This window comes from Physeter macrocephalus, chromosome 5 (assembly GCF_002837175.3).
Source record: "Physeter macrocephalus isolate SW-GA chromosome 5, ASM283717v5, whole genome shotgun sequence".
Taxonomy (NCBI): Eukaryota; Metazoa; Chordata; class Mammalia; order Artiodactyla; family Physeteridae; genus Physeter; species Physeter macrocephalus.
This window is the reverse complement of record NC_041218.1, coordinates 78,772,473-78,794,796: the sequence shown is the minus strand read 5'-3', so window position 1 is coordinate 78,794,796 and position 22,324 is coordinate 78,772,473. Positions and strand designations below refer to the sequence as shown.

Sequence of the window (22,324 nt, the reverse complement as noted above, 5' to 3'; positions counted from 1 at the left end):
AAATGGGCCATCTGTCCCTACATCCGTTCCAGAGGGTTAGGTAACTGCGTGAGCGGAGCACGGCCCTTAGCGCCTTCTGTATCCCTGGCAACGAGCTGAGCTCCACCGGCAGCAAGCAGCTGAGTGCTGCCGGGCTGGGTTGGAACTGTTTCTCTCTTCCGCCCCGCCGAGCCTTTCCGAGGCCCGCAGCCTAGAACACTGCCGCCGACGGAGGACGGGAGACTGAGCTAGGTCGACCAGAGCGCAGGCCCGGCCTCCCCCACCCCGCCTTCAAGTACGCGGGGGGTGGGGGGAGGAACCGTCGCGGCTTCCCAGCCAATCCCCGTTACCCGGTGCCCGCGGGGCGGGACCCTCGCGGCTCTCCATCCAATTGCCGCTCCGGGGCGGCCTCAGGGAAGCGGGCCTGCGCAGCTGTTCGCTGCGGCGGAGTTTATCAACCAACGGGGGTCGGGACTAGCCAGCCCGCGGAGTAGCCATCCCTCCCTTCTTCCTCCCTCCTTCCCCCGCTAACCTTTCGAGGGTGGGGAAAAGTTAAGGCGTTAGAACAGCGTTAAATAGTGGAGCGCGTCAGAGGTGCCAGGACTGGCGGGGGTGGCATCAGGAATCTCGCTTGCCGGGGTCTGAGAGGTATTCTTGAGGCTGGGCCGCTAGGCTGGTCCGTCGTGGTGCTTGGTTGAATTTCTCTCACCTGGTGGCTTCAGGAGTATGCGGAGCTGCCTTTGCGTTGGTGGGAGGAGTCTCCGACCTCTCGTCGCCCTCTACTCCTGTCTCTAGAGCCAAGCTTTGAACTTGCAGCCCTGCGACAAAGCGCCGGCACCAGATACCCGGGCGCCGGGAGGTACATCGTTTCTGGGGACTGTCTCATGGAAGGGAGTGTAGTTGTCCTAGTAGTTAACCTAGTTAATAGTGTAGTAATTTTTAACCAGCTTTCTGGCTGCTGGACTGTTGGCGTGTGTTTGCTGTGATTGCCAAAAGTTTGAGGCTTGGGGCCTCCAACCCCTAAGTTGTCTGTCTTCCACCTTCTTTTACTAGTTCCTGTTAATTTTTTAACCCTGCAATTGTTAAACTTGTTTTTCTTCCTGCCCACAGCCACCAGCCCAGTTCAAATCTCTGTGATTCCAAAACAGATTTGTTGCAACACGCTCTTGGCAGTCCTAAAGATCTTGGTGTACCGGTATGTGATTATCTATTTATTTTACTTGTTTATGTTTCTTGTTTACCTGATTCTGTTTTCTCCTTTGAGTTTACATCTGTTGTTCCCAGGAGGCCCACTGTAATTAAATCCAGCGTCATCATTTTCTTAATGCATTTGTAGGTTATTTTAGAATTGTATTATTTAATCTTTGTGATTGAGAGTTCAAAACAGTCCTCCATGAAAGAATCTGATAATTCCTATTTTTACTGTTTACCTTTTGGTGAGTTAAGACTGTAGTGAGTATGGTACTGGTAGTCGTGGTCTCAGATTCCTAGAGTCTAGTGAGTGGCAGGGATGTGTACAGAGAATAGCTTATTTTTTCTATATATGTGTGTTAGTTTCCTATTGCTACCGTAACAATTTATCACAAACCTAACAGTTAAAAAAACACAGACTTATTAGCTAGCAGCTCTGTAGATGGGAGGTCTCTGTAGGTTTAGGTGGGTATGCTGCTTAGGATCTCACAAAGCTGGAATAAGTTTGTTGGTCTGGGCTTTCTGAGGGAGACTCCATCTCCAGGCTCATTGAAGTTGTTGGCAGAATTAATTTCCATGCAGTTGTAGGACCGAGGTTCCATTTTCCTTACTGGCTGTCAGCTGGGGCCTCTCTCAGTTCCACAAGACCAACTGCATTTTCAAAGCCAGATAGCACCTCCGGTCCTTTTCATGTTTTTAATCTCCCTTACTAGTCTTCTGCCACCTCCTGGAGAAAGCTTTCTGCTCCAGAGGGCTCAAGTGATTAGATTAGGCCCACCTGGATAACCTCCCTACTTCAAGTAAGGTCAATTGTGCAATAACACCATCACAGTCAAGGAAGTGATAATCTCATATTCACAGGTTCTGTGTATTAGAGGGGGCAGAATCATGGGGACTGCTCATAGAAATTCTACCTAGCCTGATATGGTTGTCTCAAAACTAGATTATTTTTACAGTGCAGTTTTGCAGGTATTAAAAAAAAAAAACCAAAACCCTAACAACAACTCTGTCTGATTATTTGAGTATCCTCTCTACAGATGAAGAAATTCAGGTCAAGTTATTTGTGCAGGGGCATATGGCTAGAAAATGGCCAGTTGGTAGTTGGACCCAGATCTACATTTCTGTTAGATCTAAAGGCATGTTTACAGATGGTCAAAGTGAAGTGCTTCTTCCTATTTAGATAGGAAGAAGCAGAGGAATTGAGATCTTTGTTGTACCTCATTTTTGGGTTATATTAATGGTGTAGGCTAAGCTCTTCTCCCCTGACAAAGAAAGCCAAACTACAATGGCATAAATAAAAGATTTTTTTTTGATACATCTAGAAGAAGGAGTCCAGGGCTAGTAGGAAGATTCTGACAGCCTCAATACCTGACTCCCGTAAATGGATCCAAAGTGCTGTTCCAGTTGGGACTTTCCTGATAGGCAGTGAGGAGGAGAGAAAGCACAGAAGTACACCTGTAGTCCTTACAGGGGAATGATCTGGAGGCAACATATACATCGCAAAGCCATACTGAGCTCCAAGGGAGAGTGGGAAAGATACAGATATATGGCTATCTACCCAGCTGAAACTCAGGATTCTGTTAAGAAAGAAGGGGGAAAGTTATATTGGCTGAAAACAGTCTTTGTCACACCATTGTTTTTTATAATGTTTTATTCTGTAACTTTCTGAGTGGAATATTTTATTTGGCTTTGCTATTAGTTTTAACAGGTAGTATTTGAAAGGACAGGAAATTCTTATTCAATATTAATGTTTCTTCATTTCTCAACTGCTATATTAATATATAATTTATAAAGCCTTCTTTGCGGAATCTCTTTATTCACATTTTGTATTACTTTGATTTTTCTGAAAATTAATACATCTGTGGAAAATGTACAAGATTGCTTTGGGATACTTGGTCATTCTGTTTAGGCCTCACACCACTGCAGGATTTGGTTACAGCAGCCTGTCATATGATTTATGTACTCTGTAACATTTTGTAACTCTATAGTTGGATGACTCTTCCAAAACTTTTCATATTTTCCTCTTCAAAGTTCTTTCTCTCAGCCCATTATCCTTTTATACACATCTAAATTCTATCTACCTATTTAGACCTCACCCACTATCATGTAGCCTTTGTATGGGAGGAAGACTGTGGTCAAACAGGTCTGGATTTGAGTTGTTGGTTTGACCTTAGGCAATTTACTAAATCTCTCTGAGTTTTGACTTATGTAAAATGGCAGTGAACGCCACCTTTCAGAGATAGTATGCATATGAGAGAGATAACACATTTTCTATAACACTTATTGCAGTACTTGGCAAATAGTAGGTGCTCAATAAATGATAATTATACTGGTCTTACTGATCACTCCTTGACCTCTAGCACTTTTGAGTCTACACTTTTTTTTTTAATTGGTTTTCTCTCTCTGACAAGTTCATGAATTCCTAAGGACTAGGACCAAGTCCTAGATATACTGTGATCACTAAATAGTGATGTAGTGAGTTGGGACTAGCATCTAAAAGAATATTTATGAAATTGAATTGTGAGGGCTTTTTTTTTTCTTTAGTGTTCCTATTGTGATTGCATCATGGAAAATCAGTTGGCTAAATCAACTGAAGAAAGAACGTTTCAGTACCAGGATTCTCTTCCATCACTGCCTGTTCCTTCACTTGAAGAATCATTAAAGAAATACCTTGAATCAGGTATGTTTGTAATCTTTTAGCATATATTAATATTGCTAGCAACTTAGAAAACTGTGAAATTGTTAGAAGTTGATGAGGGTCTAATTGCTTTTTCCTCTAGGCTTATGATAATTAAAATTATCCTTAAAATGTCCAAAGCATTTCTGTCTTTCTCTCTCATGTTAATTTTTCCATAGTTTAAAAAGCCAGGGAGTACTTTTAGGCTTACAATGAGAAGTAGTAGTTCTCTGCCTCATTTCCCCCACTGCCAATGCCATGCCCTTAGGCAAGCATTTTGCGGTATTTTATCTGCTTCTTGTGTTTACCTCCAGATTTAAACTAACATTCTTTTTTTTAAAAATTATTATTTATTTATTTTTGGCTGTGCTGGGTCTTCGTTTCTGTGTGAGGGCTTTCTGTGGTTGCGGCAAGCGGGGGCCACTCTTCGTCATGGTTCACGGGCCTCTCATTATCGCGGCCTCTCTTGTTGTGGAGCACAGACTCCAGACGCGCAGGCTCAGTAGTTGTGGCTCACGGGCCCAGCCGCTCCGCGGCATTTGGGATCTTCCCAGACCAGGGCTCAAACACGTGTCCCCTGCATCGGCAGGCAGACTCTCGACCACTGTGCCACCAGGGAAGCCCCAAACTAACATTCTTATACTACTGTTTCTTGGATTTTTTATTTTTTTAGTTGTAGATGTTTTATATTAGTTCCTAAAAAGATGTAGATTTAGCTGTCCTACACCCCCTAACCTCCAGCTTCACTTCCCAACGTTTATGCAATCTAACATATCCACATTTTCCCTCTATTTTCTCATTGTAGTTGTAAGAAATCACCATTTGCAGTTAGATTAGTGTTCACCTGATTTAAATCAGTATTTACCCAAATTAATTTACCTGACCATTGAGGGTTTGTGGTTATGCAATTATTCACAAGAGACCCATTCAGTGTACAGTACTTTGATTACCTTTTTGCTGCATTTTTGGGTTTTTCCTCATTTTTCATTTGCTTAGTATGCTTTGTATCCACAACTAATTCACTCTGAAATACTTCACTACACCTAAAATCCCTGAATCCATTTAAATACATACGATAGTCCCTCAGTTTTATTTCTTCTTGGAGACATCCCTCCTGGGCGCCCCCCCCCCACCTTCTTGTTCCAATCAGTGTTCACTTTTCTCAAGCTGGCTGGACAACGCTTAGCCTGAGGCTCTCGTGTAACCATCATCCTGGCGGTTCTCTTCACCTCTGTTTCTTGTTTTGTATTCCGTGGTTCCTGGGTTCTGTCTTCCTCTTTAATTCCCTTATTTTGGTGAAGTACATCTTCAGGAGCTATTTGAGAAAGGGTGTCTGGGAGGAAAAGAATGTTATGACCTAAAAATGTATTTATGCTACTCATACTTGATTGTTTGGCTAAGTATAGAATTCTGGGTTGGAAATGACTTTTTCTTAAGTTTTGAAGGCACTGTTCGTTTGCTCCTCTTGAGAAATCTGATGCCGTTCTGGTATTTGATCCTATATATGTGACCTGTTGTTTTTCACTCCCTGGATGTGTTTGGAAACCTTTTCTTTATCCCTATTATTCTAATATCTCAGTGATGTCCCATGGTGTGTAGGTTTTGTCATTTATTTGTCTGAACGCTCAGTGGGTCCCTTCTATTTAAAAAGTCATGTTCTTCAGTTCTAGGAAATTTTTAAAATTTCATTGCCTTGATAGTTTTCTCCTCCCTTCTTTTCTCTTTCCGAGAGCAACTCCTATCACTTGGATCTGGGTCCTTCTGGGCAAAGCGTTTAGTTAAAAAATTGTTTTCCTTTCATTTTTAGTGCCTGTCCCTTTTTGGTCCATTTACTGTTTGATATCATTAGTCCTTTTTTGGTTTGTTCTGCTCTCTGACTGTTATGTTAGAGGCTTTCCTCAAATATCTGGCAGTCCTTAGTCATTCATATTTGAGTCAGACCCTAAGAAGCTGACTGGGAGCTCCTTGTGCGTGGGTAGACCTTGGCGACAAGTGGGCCTTATAATGAGCCTTGAAGGGTAATAGGGCAGGGATCTAGCAGTTCTATTGGGACATATCCAAGTACCAGTACTCCTTTCTCGTGGACTGATTGATAGCTTCCCCAAAGATGAATTCTCTCATCTTTTGTTGCGAAGGCATTAGGCTGACTGCTAGTGTTTTGGGAGCTGAGTGGAGAGGGGCGCAGGAGGGCTCATTGTTCTGGTGTGCACTTTCATTGTAATCCCTCTTTTTAAAATATCAGCTAGAATCCACGTATTCTGCTTGTCCTAAGAGTAAACCTTCAGATTTCTAGTGCCTTTAGGAAGGAGTTGCCTGGCTTTCTAGGATGGAGAAGATCTACAGGGACGTATGTGGATGGGCTGGTTGTCTGCCGCTTTTACCGATGTTGAAGCAGTTGTCCTTTCTTCAGCCTCACTTTGTCCCTTGCCTTTACAAGTCCATGTGTCTTGAATTCTTGAACTTTCCTGGGGTTCTGCTGCAGGAGTTGGCTTGCTTGTTGGTTTGCACCTAACCCTCCCCTGTCTCCCACTACATTCCACTTTACAGGCTGTCAGTGCTTTCTCCATTCTGCGGTCAGTCACCATTTTCCCACGTGTTTTCTAATTTGTAAAATGTTAACTTGTCTGCTCTCCTCTCTTCTTTCGTTTTCTGTGTCCTTATGAATTTATGCCTTTTAAATTACTCTCATTTTAGTGAGTTTCTAGAAGTGAAGATAAATTTATGACCTTAGTTCCCTTTGTTTAATTGGAAGCCCTCTGATTTTTTTTTAAATTCTTTTTTCGCACCTACTTTCATCTTGGAATTCTAGTTTCTTTTTTAAAAAATTCACTGATTATTCACTTGTGCTCTCTGAATGCAGCTATTTAAATTAACTTTAAGAGAAGGCTTTGAAGTGACAAAAATAAAACAAAAGGATGATATTAATGTCCCTTGATTTCTAATTTACTTTCATCTATAGCTTAATTTTCAGAACACTTGGTTTTCATGGACTAGGACCCCTGTATACTTTGTGTGTGTGTGTCTGTGTGTGAGGGAAATCGTTATTGGCCAGAAGGGACCCTACACTGGTCTGGGAAGGCTTCACACTTAAATTTACATACATATTGCACTTACATTCATAATGTTTAAGGCTCTGCTTCAATATTAGTGGAAAGAAGCTTTAATTTCTCTCAGTCATGGCTAAACAGGATTTATTTTCCTGTTGGACTAGTAGCTAGATGATAGTGCTGTATGTCATTTTAACTATCATTGTCTAGAATGATTTTTTTTTTGTTGTTGTTGTTGTTGTACACGGGCCTCTCACTGCTGTGGCCTCTCCCGTTGCGGAGCACAGGCTCCGGATGCACAGGGTCAGCGGCCATGGCTCACGGGCCCAGCCACTCCGCGGCATGTGGGATCTTCCCAGACCGGGGCACGAACCCGCATCCCCTGCATTGGCAGGCGGATTCTCGACCACTGCGCCACCAGGGAAGCCCTAGAATGATTTTTAAATAATTTTTGGGGAAGTAGTTATCAGACTACATAGTATTTACTGTTTTATTTTTTCCAGTATTTTGCATTATTGCTTTTCAGCCATTTTCATGTTGTAAACTCTATTATAATTTAGTGGACTGCTCTAATACATAAGTGTTTTATATAACTAAGTCAAGATTTGTATAATAATTGAAGTGAGTTTGTGGTACTTGGTATCTAAGTACTTTAATGCATATTTTTTTCTTTATAGTAAAACCATTTGCAAATGAAGAAGAATATAAGAAAACTGAAGCAATTGTCCAAAAATTTCAAAATGGTATTGGAAAAAAATTGCAGCAGAAATTACTTGAAAGGGCAAAAGAAAAAAGAAATTGGGTATTTATGTTATTGTACTTAGAATATTGATACTTAATGAAAAATAAAAGTGTATCTGGCTTTCATTTTTAAATTATTACTGTACTGTAGAATCCTTGCAGTTATTGTTGTCTTTATCATCATCCAAAAGAATGAGTGAATTGTTTAACTCTGGGGAGTTTTAAGTGTTGTGTGTGGGCTCCTCTCATATTGGGGAACTTGTTAAAATGCAGAGTTCCTGGAACCAGTGATTCTGATTCAGTATCTCTGGAATGGGGGCCCAGAAATCCTTATTTTAACATCTACTCCATGTGGTTCTGATGCAGTTCATCTGTAGACCATGCTTGAGAAAAACATTTTGTCCAGATAATCAAAGTCCCACAACACTAAAATCAACATCTCATTGGTGGCATACAAATATTTAAACAGTATGTAGGAGAAAAGGGGCATTACAAAACTGGAGTGGAGAATGGTTATGAGTATTCTATGTTTCAGTTAGATAGTTTGAGGAGACAGTGGTTTAATAATTACTGAGGATCTCAGTAATTTGCCACAAGGACTCTTCTTTGACTTTTTCGTCTGAACTACTCTGCTTCTGTAGTACAAACCAGAGGATGAGTTTTCATAATTTAAGATATTGCATTAATCTAGAAATAATGATTGTAACTGTCATTTGGTTTTAGAAATAAAAAGCAAGCTGATCTTCTCATTGTCCTTTGATACCTATGATGGAATAATAAAATTTTATACCTCAAGATTCCTTTTTTCTCAATCTTGAGCCTTGAGTGACTTAAATTAAGGTAAAGGTAAAGAAGTTGTTGTTCTGCCTGTATCCTTTTCACGTATATCTTTTTCCAAATGACTGATTATAGTTTATAACATCAAATTCTTCAAAAAGAGCTCCAGGTAATTTGATGAGATCCACTTAACTTATACATGAAATTCAATTGCATGTCATGAAAGAGGGATGCATAGAAAGTGGTGTCAGTGAAAAATCCAAATTAGTTTTAAGCCTACTGAAAAGTTTTCATATTTCTATGAAAAAGGAAATAGGAAAATTACAAGTGCCTTAATAATTGTTATAACTGAGGATTTGTTGAATACCTATTGTACCCCGGGTACTCTGAGAAAACACACCTAGAGTACTTTGTTGGATACTCCTGGTACGGAGTACTTGGTGATTTCAGTATGATCGGTCTGAAGGTGTTTGTTTCAGTGCTTTCTTGTTTCATGTTTTTGATAATGTAGTTGAACTGAATAGTACTTAATTCAGATCCCATAATTCTGAAAAAAAGAAATGATCACAGTACCGTTTTTTAATATCTGTGATGATTTAAAACGAAACATGTTTTTAAGTGTTGAAGGCTAATTCAAGAAAAAAGGACAAATAGAGCTTTTTCCCCCCCAGCAGTTACACACTGAAGTATTATCAGTAGCATTAGGCTGATGTTCTTAATTTCTTTTAGCTGGAAGACTGGTGGCTGAATGTTGCCTACCTGGATGTTCGTATACCATCACAACTGCATGTCAACTTTGGGGGTCCTGCAAGCCATATTGAACACTACTGGCCTCCAAAGGAAGGCACGCAATTGGAAAGAGGAAGTATCAGTCTTTGGCATATCTTGAACTACTGGCAGCTGTTAAGAAAGTAAGGATAGTTATGTCAATTTGGTTACATATTTACCCAAGGTCTCAGGTCGCACAATGTTGAGAAGCTTAATTTACTCATTTGGGGATGAATACTATAGGTGTGACTGTTTGGTTTATAAATTTTATAATGATTTCTTGGTCAATATACTTTTTTGGTTTGTTTTAATAGAGAAAAATTGCCTGTTCATAAAGTTGGAAATACTCCTCTAGATATGAATCAATTCCGAATGCTGTTTTCCACCTGCAAGGTTCCAGGAATTACTAGAGATTCAGTTATTAATTATTTTAGGACTGGTAAGTAGAAAACAAACACATGTACTTTTTCTGGTAAAAGCATTGGGATTTGGGTAGTTTTGCTGTGATGCTGTGGAACATACATTTTTTTTTTTTTTTTTTTTTTTTGGCTGCTCCATGTGCCTTGTGAGATATTAGTTCCCTGATCAGGACAGAACCTGGGCCCACAGCAGTGAAAGTGCTGAGTCCTAACCACTGGACCACCAGGGAATTCCCATGACACTGTGGAACATACTTTTTTTTTTTAATTTGGAAAATACTGTTTTGAAAAATATTTCTTACTGGATTTTGACTAATCAGAAGCTTTCTATGAACCTTTTCTTTCAGTCATAGCCATTAGCTGGAAGTAATTTGTGGGAATGGAGTTTTTGAAACTGTCTACATGGTTCTGTACAAACCTGTTGCTTATGTTGCATCATTTGAGAGTTTAAATTTTAGTTAAAGAGTAGAATTATGAATCAGTTTTAGGAGATCTGGAGCATATGATCTGGATCCTTCTCTTTCTACCCTCATTTCTTATCTGAATTCTCTTTTTGAGTGTTTGTATGTGCTCATCATGTCCCATTTGTCTTTGTGAGTATGCTTTCCTCCCCTCAACCCACCCCTTTTCCTCGTATGAGGTAAGAGCCTGATACCAATCTTCTTGAAGGCACATGAGTTCAGATTGACTCGTCAAAGTTTTTGTTTTACAGTTAGTTTAATGGCACTTTCTGCTTGGTGTCCTACCATATCTTCAAAGGGAAAATTCTGTTGTAGTAACTGCTGGTTTCCAGTTACTTCAGGAATTTTTCTTATAAATTTAATAACATAGTTTATATTACTGCAGAATGTCATTATGAATGGGTATTTTTCTTATATAAAATTTTATTTAAAAGTAAAATTTCAATACCCAATTTTGCTTATAGTGTGAGAAGTATAAGTTTACTTTCATGTAGAACTCAACTTGCATGTAAAACTCTGTAGGAGCTTGAGATATTTAATGTCCTTAAGCCCAGACACATTTACCTTGATATTACAAGAGAAAGAATTAAAAGAAAGAATTAGGAACCTGGTTATTTATGGCATAAAGTTGAACGTCCAAATGTGAATTGAAAAGATGAACAGGAGACAATTGATAGGAGAATAGCAGTAGGAAATAGAAATAATATGCATATTAGTTAAGAACTATTATCAGTAGACCTGGTTTTGAATTCAATCTTTTATTGCTTAGTAGGTATGTCTGTAGATAAGGTAAGTTCTTTAAGTTACATTGCATAAGGTGGGGATTCATTAATAATGTACTTTTTGATACAGTGGTTTAAGCTGTCATGGTTAGTATGTTCTTGAACTTACAGTTAGGTGAAGAGGTGCAAATAGGGATAAAGCTGAGGGAATCAGTAAACAAAAAAATATCATAGAGTTTGTGACAAATGCTATATAGAGAATTCAAATCACATGAGTAACTGGGTGGCTGTTTTAGATTAGGTAGTCAGGGAAGACCTCACTGAGGATCTGAATAATAAGATGATCTGGCAAGTTTGTTTGCTTTTCATTTTTGTTTTTGTTTAGTTCAGCTTGGTGGTGGTGGTGGAGGTAGAGGGCTGTGTGTGTGTGTGTTGAGGGGGGAATCTTCTGGGCATGAATAAACTTGGCATGTTCGAAGGGCAATGTGGATGGAGCAGAGTAGGCAAGAAGGAGGGGGCGGATTGTAAAGATGTAAGAGTCTGGATCATATAGTACTTTGTAAGCCAACTAAGTTTTGTTGGCTTTTATTTAAAATGTGATTAGATACTATTAGTGGGTTTTGACCAAGAGAGTGATGTGAACAGTTTTAATGTTTTAAAAAACATTTTTATGTTTATGTATGAATTTTTAAAAAAAGATAATTCTGCCTGCTGTTTGAAGAATAAATTTTTAGGAGAGAGACATGTAGCAACAGGGAGATGAATTAGAAGCTTGTTTTAGTAGTCCCAGTGAGCTATAATAATGACTTGTCCTAGGGTGGTAGCATGGAGGTGGTGAATAGTTACTAGATTCTGGAGATATTTGGGATATGGAGTAAACAGAATTATTCATAGATTGGTTGTGAGATGTGAGAGAAAAAGAGGAATCAGAGATGACCTCAAGTTACTGGGCTTGAGAAGCTAACGGGGTCGATAGGTGTGTTGGTTCATGAGGTGGGAAAAACTGGGAGGAAATATTTAGGGAAGAAGATAAAGAGTTCCCTAGACTGCACTGAATTTAAGATGCCTTTTAGACATCTAAGTGGAAATGTAAATAGGCAGTTGGGTACAGAGTTTGGGGTACTGGGGAGAATTCAGGACTGCAGATAAACATTTAGAAGTCATCATTAGCAGGCATAGAAATCATTTCTACCCCCATAAAAATAGGTAAGATTACTTTTGGAATACATATAGCTGAAGATGATCAGGGGAACCAGTACTGACCTGATCACAGTCAAATGTAGTATTTGGTGGTCAGAGAAGGAGGGACCAGCAAAAGAGACCAAAGGGGGAAGAAAACAAAAACAGTGGTTTCCCAGAAGCCACGAGAAAGAACTGTTTTACCTAGTGCTCCCGTGAGGTCACATGGGGTAGAAATTGAAAGTGACCATTGGATTTGTCAGAGTGATGTGGACAGAGGCTGCCCCTGACAAGAGCAGTGTTAGTGGAAGTTAGGGAACGGAGCTCAGTTGGTGGAGATGAAAGCAAACTGAAGAAGTAGTGGCAGCATTTGGAAATAATTCTTGCAAAAAAGGTTTGGATGTGCAGTGGGAGATTGTGTGTGTGTGTTATTTTTTTTTTAAAAAGATGGGTGATACATCATAGGAGTGACATAGGAGAGAAGGAAAAATTATCTTGCAGGGGAAAGGATAAAGAACCAAAGACATTGAGAATCTAAGAGCAGAAATGGTGGAAGAACTGGCCTTTGGCAGGAGCAAGGATGAGAGGCAATGCAGAAAGTGTGCGTCTAGATGCACACAGATGGGCTGATCTTGCTGTAGGAAGATGAGGCTGTTCCATGTACTGCTTGTGTTTTCCTTGGTGAAATAAGAACTGAGGTGGGGGTGGAATATTTGAGAAAAAGAGATGGTTTGAAATGGTCATTTTGGAAAGTGGGAAAAGCAAACATTCTGTGGAAACATAGGGTAGCTAAACAGTCTTGAGATGTGTTTTTATGAATTTAAAGTTAGACTATATGGTGTGTTGTGTTTCTTCCTTCAGCAACAGGGGCAGGTGCAGAGGGAGTGAGGATTTTTGCAAGGGAGAAATTATAATGTTGGCTATAGAATCTATCCTGGATAAGGAGAAAATTGAAGAAATTATGTGTTTTGGGGGGACGGCAGCATGCAGGCTGCTGCAGATAAGAGGCTAGTCTCAATAAGGAGGCAAGTTACACCTAGTTTTGTTTTTTGTTGTTGTTTTTTGTTGATTTTTTACCTTAAGAGACCATTAAGACTAATTCAGTTTTGCTTTTCATCCTGTGCACCTCATTTTGCCCAAGAAGTTCAGACTTCGAATGTCATCTCTTGTCATCTAGATTCATGGATTTGTGCATAGACTAATTTGACTCAAGTTCCCCACTGCTGGGACCCACCCTCCACTCCTTCCCCAAACCCCTCTGCTGTACCTGATGGAGCTTGTGGTCAGCAGAATCCATTTTATTCTCCGCCTTTTCTCAGATAGTTCCCCTTTCCTTCTGAAAGGTGCTTTTCATGAAACCTGGTTATTTTTTTACACTGCTTTTCCTATAACCATCTCAAATGGGGATTTTGTTTTTCTCTTACAGTTTGGTACTGGAGGGCAAGTAGGAGATGTTGGTGTCTTCTTTATTTCGTATTGCCCTTTTCACGTGTTCTTTTCCCTTGCAATTTGAGCTCTTGAAAAAAAAATGCTATCAGATTATGTCACTCCTGCTTGTCATTGTCATAGTGACTTCCCTTTTGGTCACTTTCCTTCATTCACTGATTGCTTTAGCACCAGTCTCACTGTCTGTCTCTCCATTGCTACCTCAGTCACATTCTTGCTGGCTTCAGCCTCCATTTGTGGATGACCCGTGGCTTCTCCTTCCTTCCTCTCCTTCCTCTCCTTCTCAAGCAGCCACCCACTCCCATGGCCCAGCTATAGACCTTGTTGTAATCAAAAACTCTCTCACCTCTAACAGTGTGGTTGTAGGCATCTCACTCTGACCTCCACCTTCTCTTCACAACTCACTTCCTTTAGGTCCACCTCAGCCATTTCTTTGACCACATCTTGACTTAAAATTCAGTTACTCTGCAGTTCTTCGCTGTTTCATTTCTCCTTCCCCGTGGCCACATCTTCACATCTTTCTGTGGTTCTTTACTGTCACCACTCCTTACGTATACATTCCAACCTTTGCTCACCTGCTCCCTCCCCACTCCACCCCTGCCTCAACACTTTAAATTTCAGTCTTCTGTCTTTCCTCCACATATTAAAGACACCTACCCTAGCAATTTACTTGGCCAAAGGAAACTACAAAACATCACATAACTTTTCTCAGTCAAACCTCAAGTGGACGCACAGCACTACCTTGCTGTATTCTTTGGTCAAGCTATTCTCTCACTTCCAGAGAAGAATGTTTCATGCCTTTCTCCTTCTTTATTCCCAGCTAATGAACTCTTTTATTTCTCAACAAATGTAAAGCAATGTTTCTATCACCAAAGTTGCCAACCTATCTGGTAGGCAGAATAATGACCCCCAAATATGTCCACTTCCTAATCCTTGGAACCGACTGAATGTGTTACCTTAAATGGTAAAGGGGAATTAGGTTGCAGATGAAATTAAGTTTGCTTATCAATTGACCTTGAGATATGGAGATTATCCTGGATTATTCAGGTGGGCCCATAAGTAATCATAATCTAAGTAATCATTCTTAGAAGTGAAGAAAGAGGCAGAGGAGAGAACCAAAGGGATGGAAGCATGAGAAAGTCATGATCTTCTCTTGATGGCTCTAAAGATGGAGGAATGGAGGGAATTCCCTGGTGGTCCAGTGGTTAGGACTCAGCACTTTCACTGCTGGGGTCCAGGTTCGCTCCCTGATTGGGGAACTAAAACCCTGCAAGCTGTGTGGGGCAGCCAAAAAAAAAAAAAAAAAAAAGGAATGGGGCCCTGAGCCAAGGAATGTGGGCAGCCTCTAGAGGCTGAAAAAGCAAAGGAAACAGATTCTCCCCTAGAGCCTCCAGAAGGAACACAGACTTGCTGACACCCTCATTTTAGCCCAGTGAGACACATTTCAGACTTTGGTCCCTAGACCTGTAAGACAATAAATTTGTGTTGTTAGTGGTGGTTTACCACTAAGTTAGTGGTAATTTATTACAGCGGTCATAGAAACATTCATTCAAATATTGGCCCATTCTGTAACCTCCTTGCAGTACACTACTGCACATTCATATACTTTGTCTTCTCTTTTTAAGAGTGTGGAAGTGTTCTGACTCCTAAGGATAACCCTTCTGTAAGGTGCCCTGGGCTCCACCACCTCTTGTTTAATCAAGGACCTTGCTTCTGCATTATCCTTTTTCTCTGTGCTGGCTGCATTAACAGTTTTCCCTCTTTAGCCGGTTGTACCAATTTGTAATATCTCCCTTCTTAAAAAGAAAAAATTGACCTCTTGCTTCCTTCAAGTGTCACACCCCAGTCAAAGCCACCATCAACTCTCACTTAGGTGGTTCTCACCTAGACCACTTCAGTTACCTCCTAACTGATCTTGCTGTATATTTTCTTCCCTCTTATAATCTCTTCGCCATATGGCAGCTAGAGTGCCCTTTGTAAAGTATTAATTAGTGACATTATTACTGTCCTGCTTAAAACCTTCCATTGGCTTCTTTTCCATCATACTTCAAATTGCAAGCCCTTTCTAAGGCCAATATGGTCTGGCCCCAATTTTTTCTACCATTCTACTCATTTCTCTCTGCTGCAGCTGCACTGACCTTGTTTCCCTTTAAGCAGACCAGCTCATTTTTGTCCTAATGCCCTTGTACTTGCTGTTACCTCTACCTGGATCTCTCTTCCTGCAGGTATTTCTGTATTCACACCTTTGCTTCATTTTGTTCTCTGCTCAAATATCCCCTCTTACGCTCATCCTGTGGTAGCACCCTTCTGTCGTCCTCTTCCCAAATATTTATTGATTAACTTGGCATCAGGTTTATTTTATTTTTTCTTTTGCAGCCTGAAATTTTAGGTAATAGAGGACAGCAATAAAAGGTAGTGGTAGTAAATGTAAAAGGGTATGGAGGTTTTTGAAGGGGAAGAAAGAAGAAGTGGTTTGGAAATAGCCATGAGGGACAAAGGAAATACGTACCTCACCTACATGGACTTGAGGAAATAGGATATAAGAGAAAAAATAATAGTGCTATCAGGAAATGGCTCTTCCTCTTAGCTGATGAATAGATTTCATTAGATAATCTGTGTAAAACATTTAGCACAGTTCCTTGTATGTAATGTCAACCAATAAATTTACTTCCAGTGGCAGTATATGTCTTTCCTAACTTTCTTCCTCTTCTTTCTTTTTTGAGAGGGAAGGAGCAGAGATCTTATAGGAAGACCCTTGTCAAAGGGACTAGTACTTGAAAAATGGGACTAAATCAGAATAGTCTGAGATTTACAAATCTCAAAAATAAATAGTTCTTGGGGAATTAAAATGTGCCAAATGAGTCATAGAATCAGTTATCAGTGGCTTACCAGGTGTCATCAGAGCCTTAAGTAATGCTACAGATTGGGCAAAATGCTTTCTCCTTGCCACCCAGGCATACAGTGTCCTTATTCTACTGAAAACTATTTTATTGAGAAATCACAGCTAGATACTATTGCAGTTAAATTATGTGATGATCAATAAACATTAAAATAAAACCCAAGCCAGACAGGAATAAAGACGCAGACGCAGAGAATGGACTTGAGGACACGGGGAGGGGGAAGGGTAAGCTGGGATGAAGTGAGAGAGTGGCATGGACATATATACACTACCAAACGTAAAATAGATAGCTAGTGGGAAGCAGCCGCATAGCACAGGGAGTTCAGCCCAGTACTTTGTGACCACCTAGAGGGGTGGGATAGGGAGGGTGGGAGGGAGACGCAAGAGGGAGGAGTTATGGGGATATATGTGTATGTTTAGCTGATTTACTTTGTTATAAAGCAGAAACTAACGCACCATTTTAAAGCAATGATGCTCCAATAAAGATGATTAAAAAAAAAAAAAAAAAAACCCTAAAGAGACTTAACTCCAATAGCTCTCCTCCAGGATTTCTCTGCGACCCTTTTCTCTTCCCATCCTATCCATAAATAAAACTAGAAAGCCCTGCAATAGTATGGAATTTATATGATTCTTAAGGTGTACAAATATTTGAAACTTTCGTGGATTTCTAGATGTTTTACATGGATGGGTTTCAGGAACATGTATTTATGACATAATAAGTGAAATTTTTTTTTTTTTTTTTTTTTTTTTTTTTTTTTTTTTTGTGGTACGTGGGCCTCTCACTGTTGTGGCCTCTCCCTTTGCGGAGCACAGGCTCCGGACGCGCAGGCTCAGCGGCCATGGCTCACGGGCCCAGCCGCTCCGCGGCATGTGGGATCCTCCCGGATCGGGGCACGAACCCGCGTCCCCTGCATCGGCAGGCGGACTCTCAACCACTGCGCCACCAGGGAAGCCCCAATAACTGAAATTTGATCACCTTATTAAAGTGTTTTTATTCATGTGACATGTTTGATGAATATATGATAGATAAAATATTGGAGGAATTTTTTTTCTGTTGTATATAAATATGCAGCTTTACTCTTGCTTAACTTTGAAAGATTTGAGTCTTCTGTTTTTCTTTTTCTTTTTCCAGAGAGTGAAGGGCATTGCCCAAGTCACATTGCAGTGATGTGTCGAGGCCGAGTTTTTGTGTTCGATGTAATGCATGAAGGATGTTTGATGACCCCACCAGAGATTCTCAGGTTTTCACACTACTTTCTTTTTTTTTTAATCCCTATATATTTTTAAAATTTATTTATTTATTTTTGGCTGCTTCGGATCTTAGTTGCGGCAGATGGGATCTTCATTGCAGCATGCAGGATCTTTCGTTGTGGTGTGCGGGCTTCTCTCTAGTTGCGGCACGCGGGCTGCAGAGTACGTGGGCTCAGTAGTTGCGGTGCACAGGCTTAGTTGCCCCATGGCATGTGGGATCTTCGTTCCCGGACCAGGGATCGAATCCGCGTCCCCTGCATTGGAAGGCGGATTCTCAACCACTGGACCACCAGGGCAGTCCCTCATCTCTCAGACTACATTCTTTTTTAATTTTATTTATTTATTTATTTTTAATTTTTGGCTGTGTCTGGTCTTAGTTGCGGCACACGGGATCTTCGTTGCCATGCATGAGCTTCTCTCTAGTTGTGGTGTGTGGGTTTTCTCTCTCTAGTTGTGGCGCCTGGGCTCCAGAGCATGTGGGCTCTGCAGTTTGTGGCATGCGGGCTCTCTAGTTGCAGCGCGCGGGCTCAGTAGTTGCCCCACGGCATGGGGGATCTTAGTTCTGCCCAGGCATTGAATCTGCGTCCCCTGCATTGGAAGGCGGATTCTCTACCACTGGACCACCAGGGAAGTCCTTCAAACTACTTTCTTGAGTCTCATTAGGTCTTAAGCTTTTGCTTGAGTTAAAAAATAAATGTTCAAAATTACCTTTTTAAAAGGTGACGGTAAGGTGAGAAATAAGAATTTTATGTATGCTAATTTTTAAAAATCTATTTTTATTTTATTTTTAATTTAAATTAACTTTAAATTTTACTGAATGTATATGAATATATTCTCCTTGGAGAAGAGATAAACATTACAAATATTACTCATCCCATTCCCTGTCCCCAAATTAATCACTGTTGCTAGCTTGGTATATTCTACCCTTCCAGATCTGTTGCAATGAATTTATATGCACATACAGATTTTTAAAAAAGAACATATGTATATTTTATATGTAGTATATATTACATATATACAAATAGTATGTACATATAATAGTGTATACAGAGAGAGTATTATTTTGTAAGTTTTTTGTTTTTTCTTTAATAAATTTATTTTTGTCTGCGTTGGGTCTTTGCTGCTGCGCGTGGGCTTTTCTCTAGTTGTGGCGAGCAGGGGCTACTCTTTGTTGTGGTGCACGGGCTTCTTATTGTGGTGGCTTCTCTTGTTGCAGAGCACAGGCTCGAGGCGTGCGGGCTTCAGTAGTTGTGGCACAGGGGCTCAGTAGTTGTGGCTCCCGGGCTCTAGAGTGCAGGCTCAGTAGTTGTGGCGCACGGGCTTAGTTGCTCCGCAGCATGTGGGATCTTCCTGGACCAGGGCTCAAATCCGTGTCCACTGCATTGGCATGTGGATTCTTAACCACTGCACCACCAGGGAAGTCCTGGGTATAGTTGTTTGACAATGTTGTGTTAGTTCCTACTGTACAGCGAAGTGAAGTTCCCTGTGCTATACAGCAGGTTCTCATTAGTTACCTATTTTATACATATTAGTGTATATATGTCAATCCCAATCTCCCAATTCATCCCATCTGCCCCTTCCCCCCTTGGTGTCTATACATTTGTTCTCTACATCTGTGTCTCTATTTCTGCCCTGCAAACTGGTTCATCTGTACCATTTTTCTAGATTCCACATATATGCGTTAATATATGATATTTGTTTTTCTCTTTCTGACTTACTTCACTCTATGACACTTTCTAGGTCCATCCACGTCTCTACAAATGACCCATTTTTGTTCCTTTTTATGGCTGAGTAATAGTCCATTGTATATTTGTACCACATCTTCTTTATACATTCATCTGTTGATGGACATTTAGGTTGTTTTCATGACCTGGCTATTGTAAATAGTACTGCATATGTTTATATTTTTAAAGTTAGTATTATGGAAAATTTCCAGATGTAGCAGGAATTATATAATGAAGCTCCTCCATGTACTCACACCCAGCTTCAACAGTTATTAACTCCTAGCTTCAACAATTATAAATTCCTAGCCTCGTTTCAACTATACCTCCTGTGCCCCTCCCATCACTCCTCCATGGATTATTTTAAAGAAAATCTCAGACGTAATTCACTATAAATAGTATGACTCTCTAAGATATAAAGAGTCTTAAAAACATAAATATACATTACCATTATCACACCTAATGACTTGCTTATTCTAAAAAGTTATCAAGGATTCTTTAATATGTTTATATATCAGTACAATCAGTTGTTCAAATTTTCTAGATTGTATTCTAAATGTTGAATTATATGAAGGTATATATATTTTAAATTATTTTTATTGAGTATTACAAACATGTACACAAGCACATACAGAAGTACATAGCTAATTACTCATGCAGCCACCATGCAGGTCAAGATACAGAACGTTTCCATTACTCCAGAAGTCCCCCTTATACCACTTCCTAGTTACTGGGCTTTTGTTGCTTCTCAAGGATAATCACTTAGTTTGCTTGCAGTTTTTATTAGTACAAAAAATGCTGTTGTGGCTGGGCCCGTGAGCCATGGCCGCTGAGCCTGCGCGTCCCGAGCCTGTGCCCCGCAACGGGAGAGGCCACAACAGTGAGAGGCCCATGTACCACCACCAAAAAAAAAAAAAAAATGCTGCTGTGAAAATTCCTGTACAAGTCTTTGATGTATACGTGCATGCACTTCTGTCTGATTACACTCAGGAGAGGACTTGGGGAGTCATAGTGTATGTGTATGTTCAGCCTCAGTGGTTGTGCCAGCTTTCCGAAGTAGTTGTGCTAATAAGCACTTGAACTAGTGTGTTCAACAGTAGGAGTGTTGTAGGAGTTCCTGATACATTCTGGATATGAGCTTTTCATGGGTTTCAAAGTGTCTTTTTGATCAACAGAAGCTCTTCATTTGAATGTAGTCTTAATTTATCAGTCTTTCACCATACGGATTGTACTTTTTGTGTACTGTTTAAAATTTTTTTTTTCCTAACCCAGTGTTAGGAAGATATTTTCTTTTTTAAAAAATTAATAAATTAATTAATTAATTTTTGGCTGCATTGGGTCTTTGTTGCTGCATGCAGGCTTTCTCTAGTTGCAGCGAGTGGGGGCTACTCTTCATCGTGGTGCGTGGGCTTCTCATTGCGGTGGCTTCTCTTGTTGCAGAGCATAGGCTCTAGGCACGCAGGCTTCAGTAGTTGTGGTGTGTGGCCTCAGTAGTTGTGTCATGTGGGCTCAGTAGTTGTGGCTCGCATGCTCAGTAGTTGTGGCACATGGACTTAGTTACTCCATGGCATGTGGGATCTTCCTGGACCAGGGATTGAACCTGTGTCCCCTGCATTGGCAGGTAGATTCTTAGCCACTGTGCCACCAGGGAAGTCCCTTGCCTATTTTTCTTTTTTTTTTAAAGATAGAAAAAAAAATAACACTTTATTTCCAGATAATTAAAAAATCTAAAATGATCTATAGAATTAGAATTAATAAGTGACTTTAGCAAGCTGGATATGAGGTCTTCATATAAAAATTAATATTTCTATATACTAGCAATTAGTAAAAGAAAATTTAAGAGAGAATTTACGAAACCTCTTTTTCATACACACACACACACACACACACACACACACACACACACACACACACACACAGTATTTTATTTTTACAAGAGATAAATAAACTGACACCAAGCATTGTAAATGGATGACCACAACAAAAGCAACAATGATTGCAAACACGAAACACAGTCATACTATGTCATAATATTGACATTCAATCCAGTAATCCTCCACTGTAACAGCTCCTTTACTTTGCAGTGAAAATTGATTTGTATATTTTTTGCCTGAGTCCTTGTGGGATTTTTTTTTAATTCAAACAGAAAGTCACAAAAATTATAATCATCCTCATCAGTTCACTCAGCCCCATGTAGTTAATTTTTTTTTTCATCTTGATCTTTTGTTAGCACTTTTATAATTCATCAGTTGTCCATTAGAGTTCTGAAAATGCCTATTGATTCAGTTCAGCATTATTGTCAGTTATCAGAAATCTGTACTTGTCTGAGTCTTTTCCATGGATTCCTTGAAGATGAAAGCTTTTTTTTTATAGGAACATTTTTGCAAAAGCATCAGAGTACATCCAGAACTGTCTGTAAATGACAAAAGACTTAAAAATGACCACGGTTAAAGATTTGATGAAAGTTCATAATAATGCAATTGACAAGGAAATTTAGTTATTTCTGAGATATACATTTTAAAGTAATAACTAGAATTATGACTTATAACATTATACCAGAACATATAAGATTTTTAGAAATTTCATGTAATGTCTGAAACATTTATATTAACATATATCCATACAAATAACCCAAAGAAAGTTCTAGAATTATGTCTTATAACATTATACCAGAACATATAAGATTTTTAGAAACTTCATGTAATGTCTGAAACATTTATATTAACATATTTCCATACAAATAACCCAAAGAAGGTTTAGTATTAGTTGTTTTTTGTTTGTTTTTTTATACTGCAGGTTCTTATTAGGCATCAGTTTTATACACATCAGTGTATACATGTCAATCCCAATAGCCCAATTCATCACACCACCACCACCATCCCCACCCCACTGTGGTTTTCCCTCCTTGGTGTCTATACATTTGTTCTCTACATCTGTGTCTCAACTTCTGCCCTGCAAACCGGTTCATCTGTACCATTTTTCTAGGTTCCACATACATGTGTTAATATACGATATTTGTTTTTCTCTTTCTGACTTACTTCACTCT

The 22,324-nt window shown here is 39.8% G+C and overlaps 1 protein-coding gene across 4 annotated transcripts in view; it reads left to right on the top strand.

The window, feature by feature from the left end:
• Positions 1-432: 432 nt before the first annotated feature.
• CROT (carnitine O-octanoyltransferase) overlaps positions 433-22,324 on the top strand; it is a 63,104-nt gene continuing 41,212 nt past the window's right edge. The window contains exons 1-7 of one of the 4 annotated variants that reach the window (XM_028490122.2): positions 433-838; positions 1,090-1,174; positions 3,715-3,850; positions 7,572-7,696; positions 9,142-9,323; positions 9,495-9,619; positions 17,439-17,547. In XM_028490122.2, coding sequence (XP_028345923.1) covers positions 3,736-3,850; positions 7,572-7,696; positions 9,142-9,323; positions 9,495-9,619; positions 17,439-17,547 — 656 coding nt within the window. In that variant the 5' untranslated portion in view covers positions 433-838; positions 1,090-1,174; positions 3,715-3,735. Of the gene's footprint in view, positions 839-1,089; positions 1,175-3,714; positions 3,851-7,571; positions 7,697-9,141; positions 9,324-9,494; positions 9,620-17,438; positions 17,548-22,324 lie in introns of those variants that run through there. The other 3 variants (XM_055085054.1, XM_024130707.3, XM_028490123.1) reach the window with 3 other exon arrangements.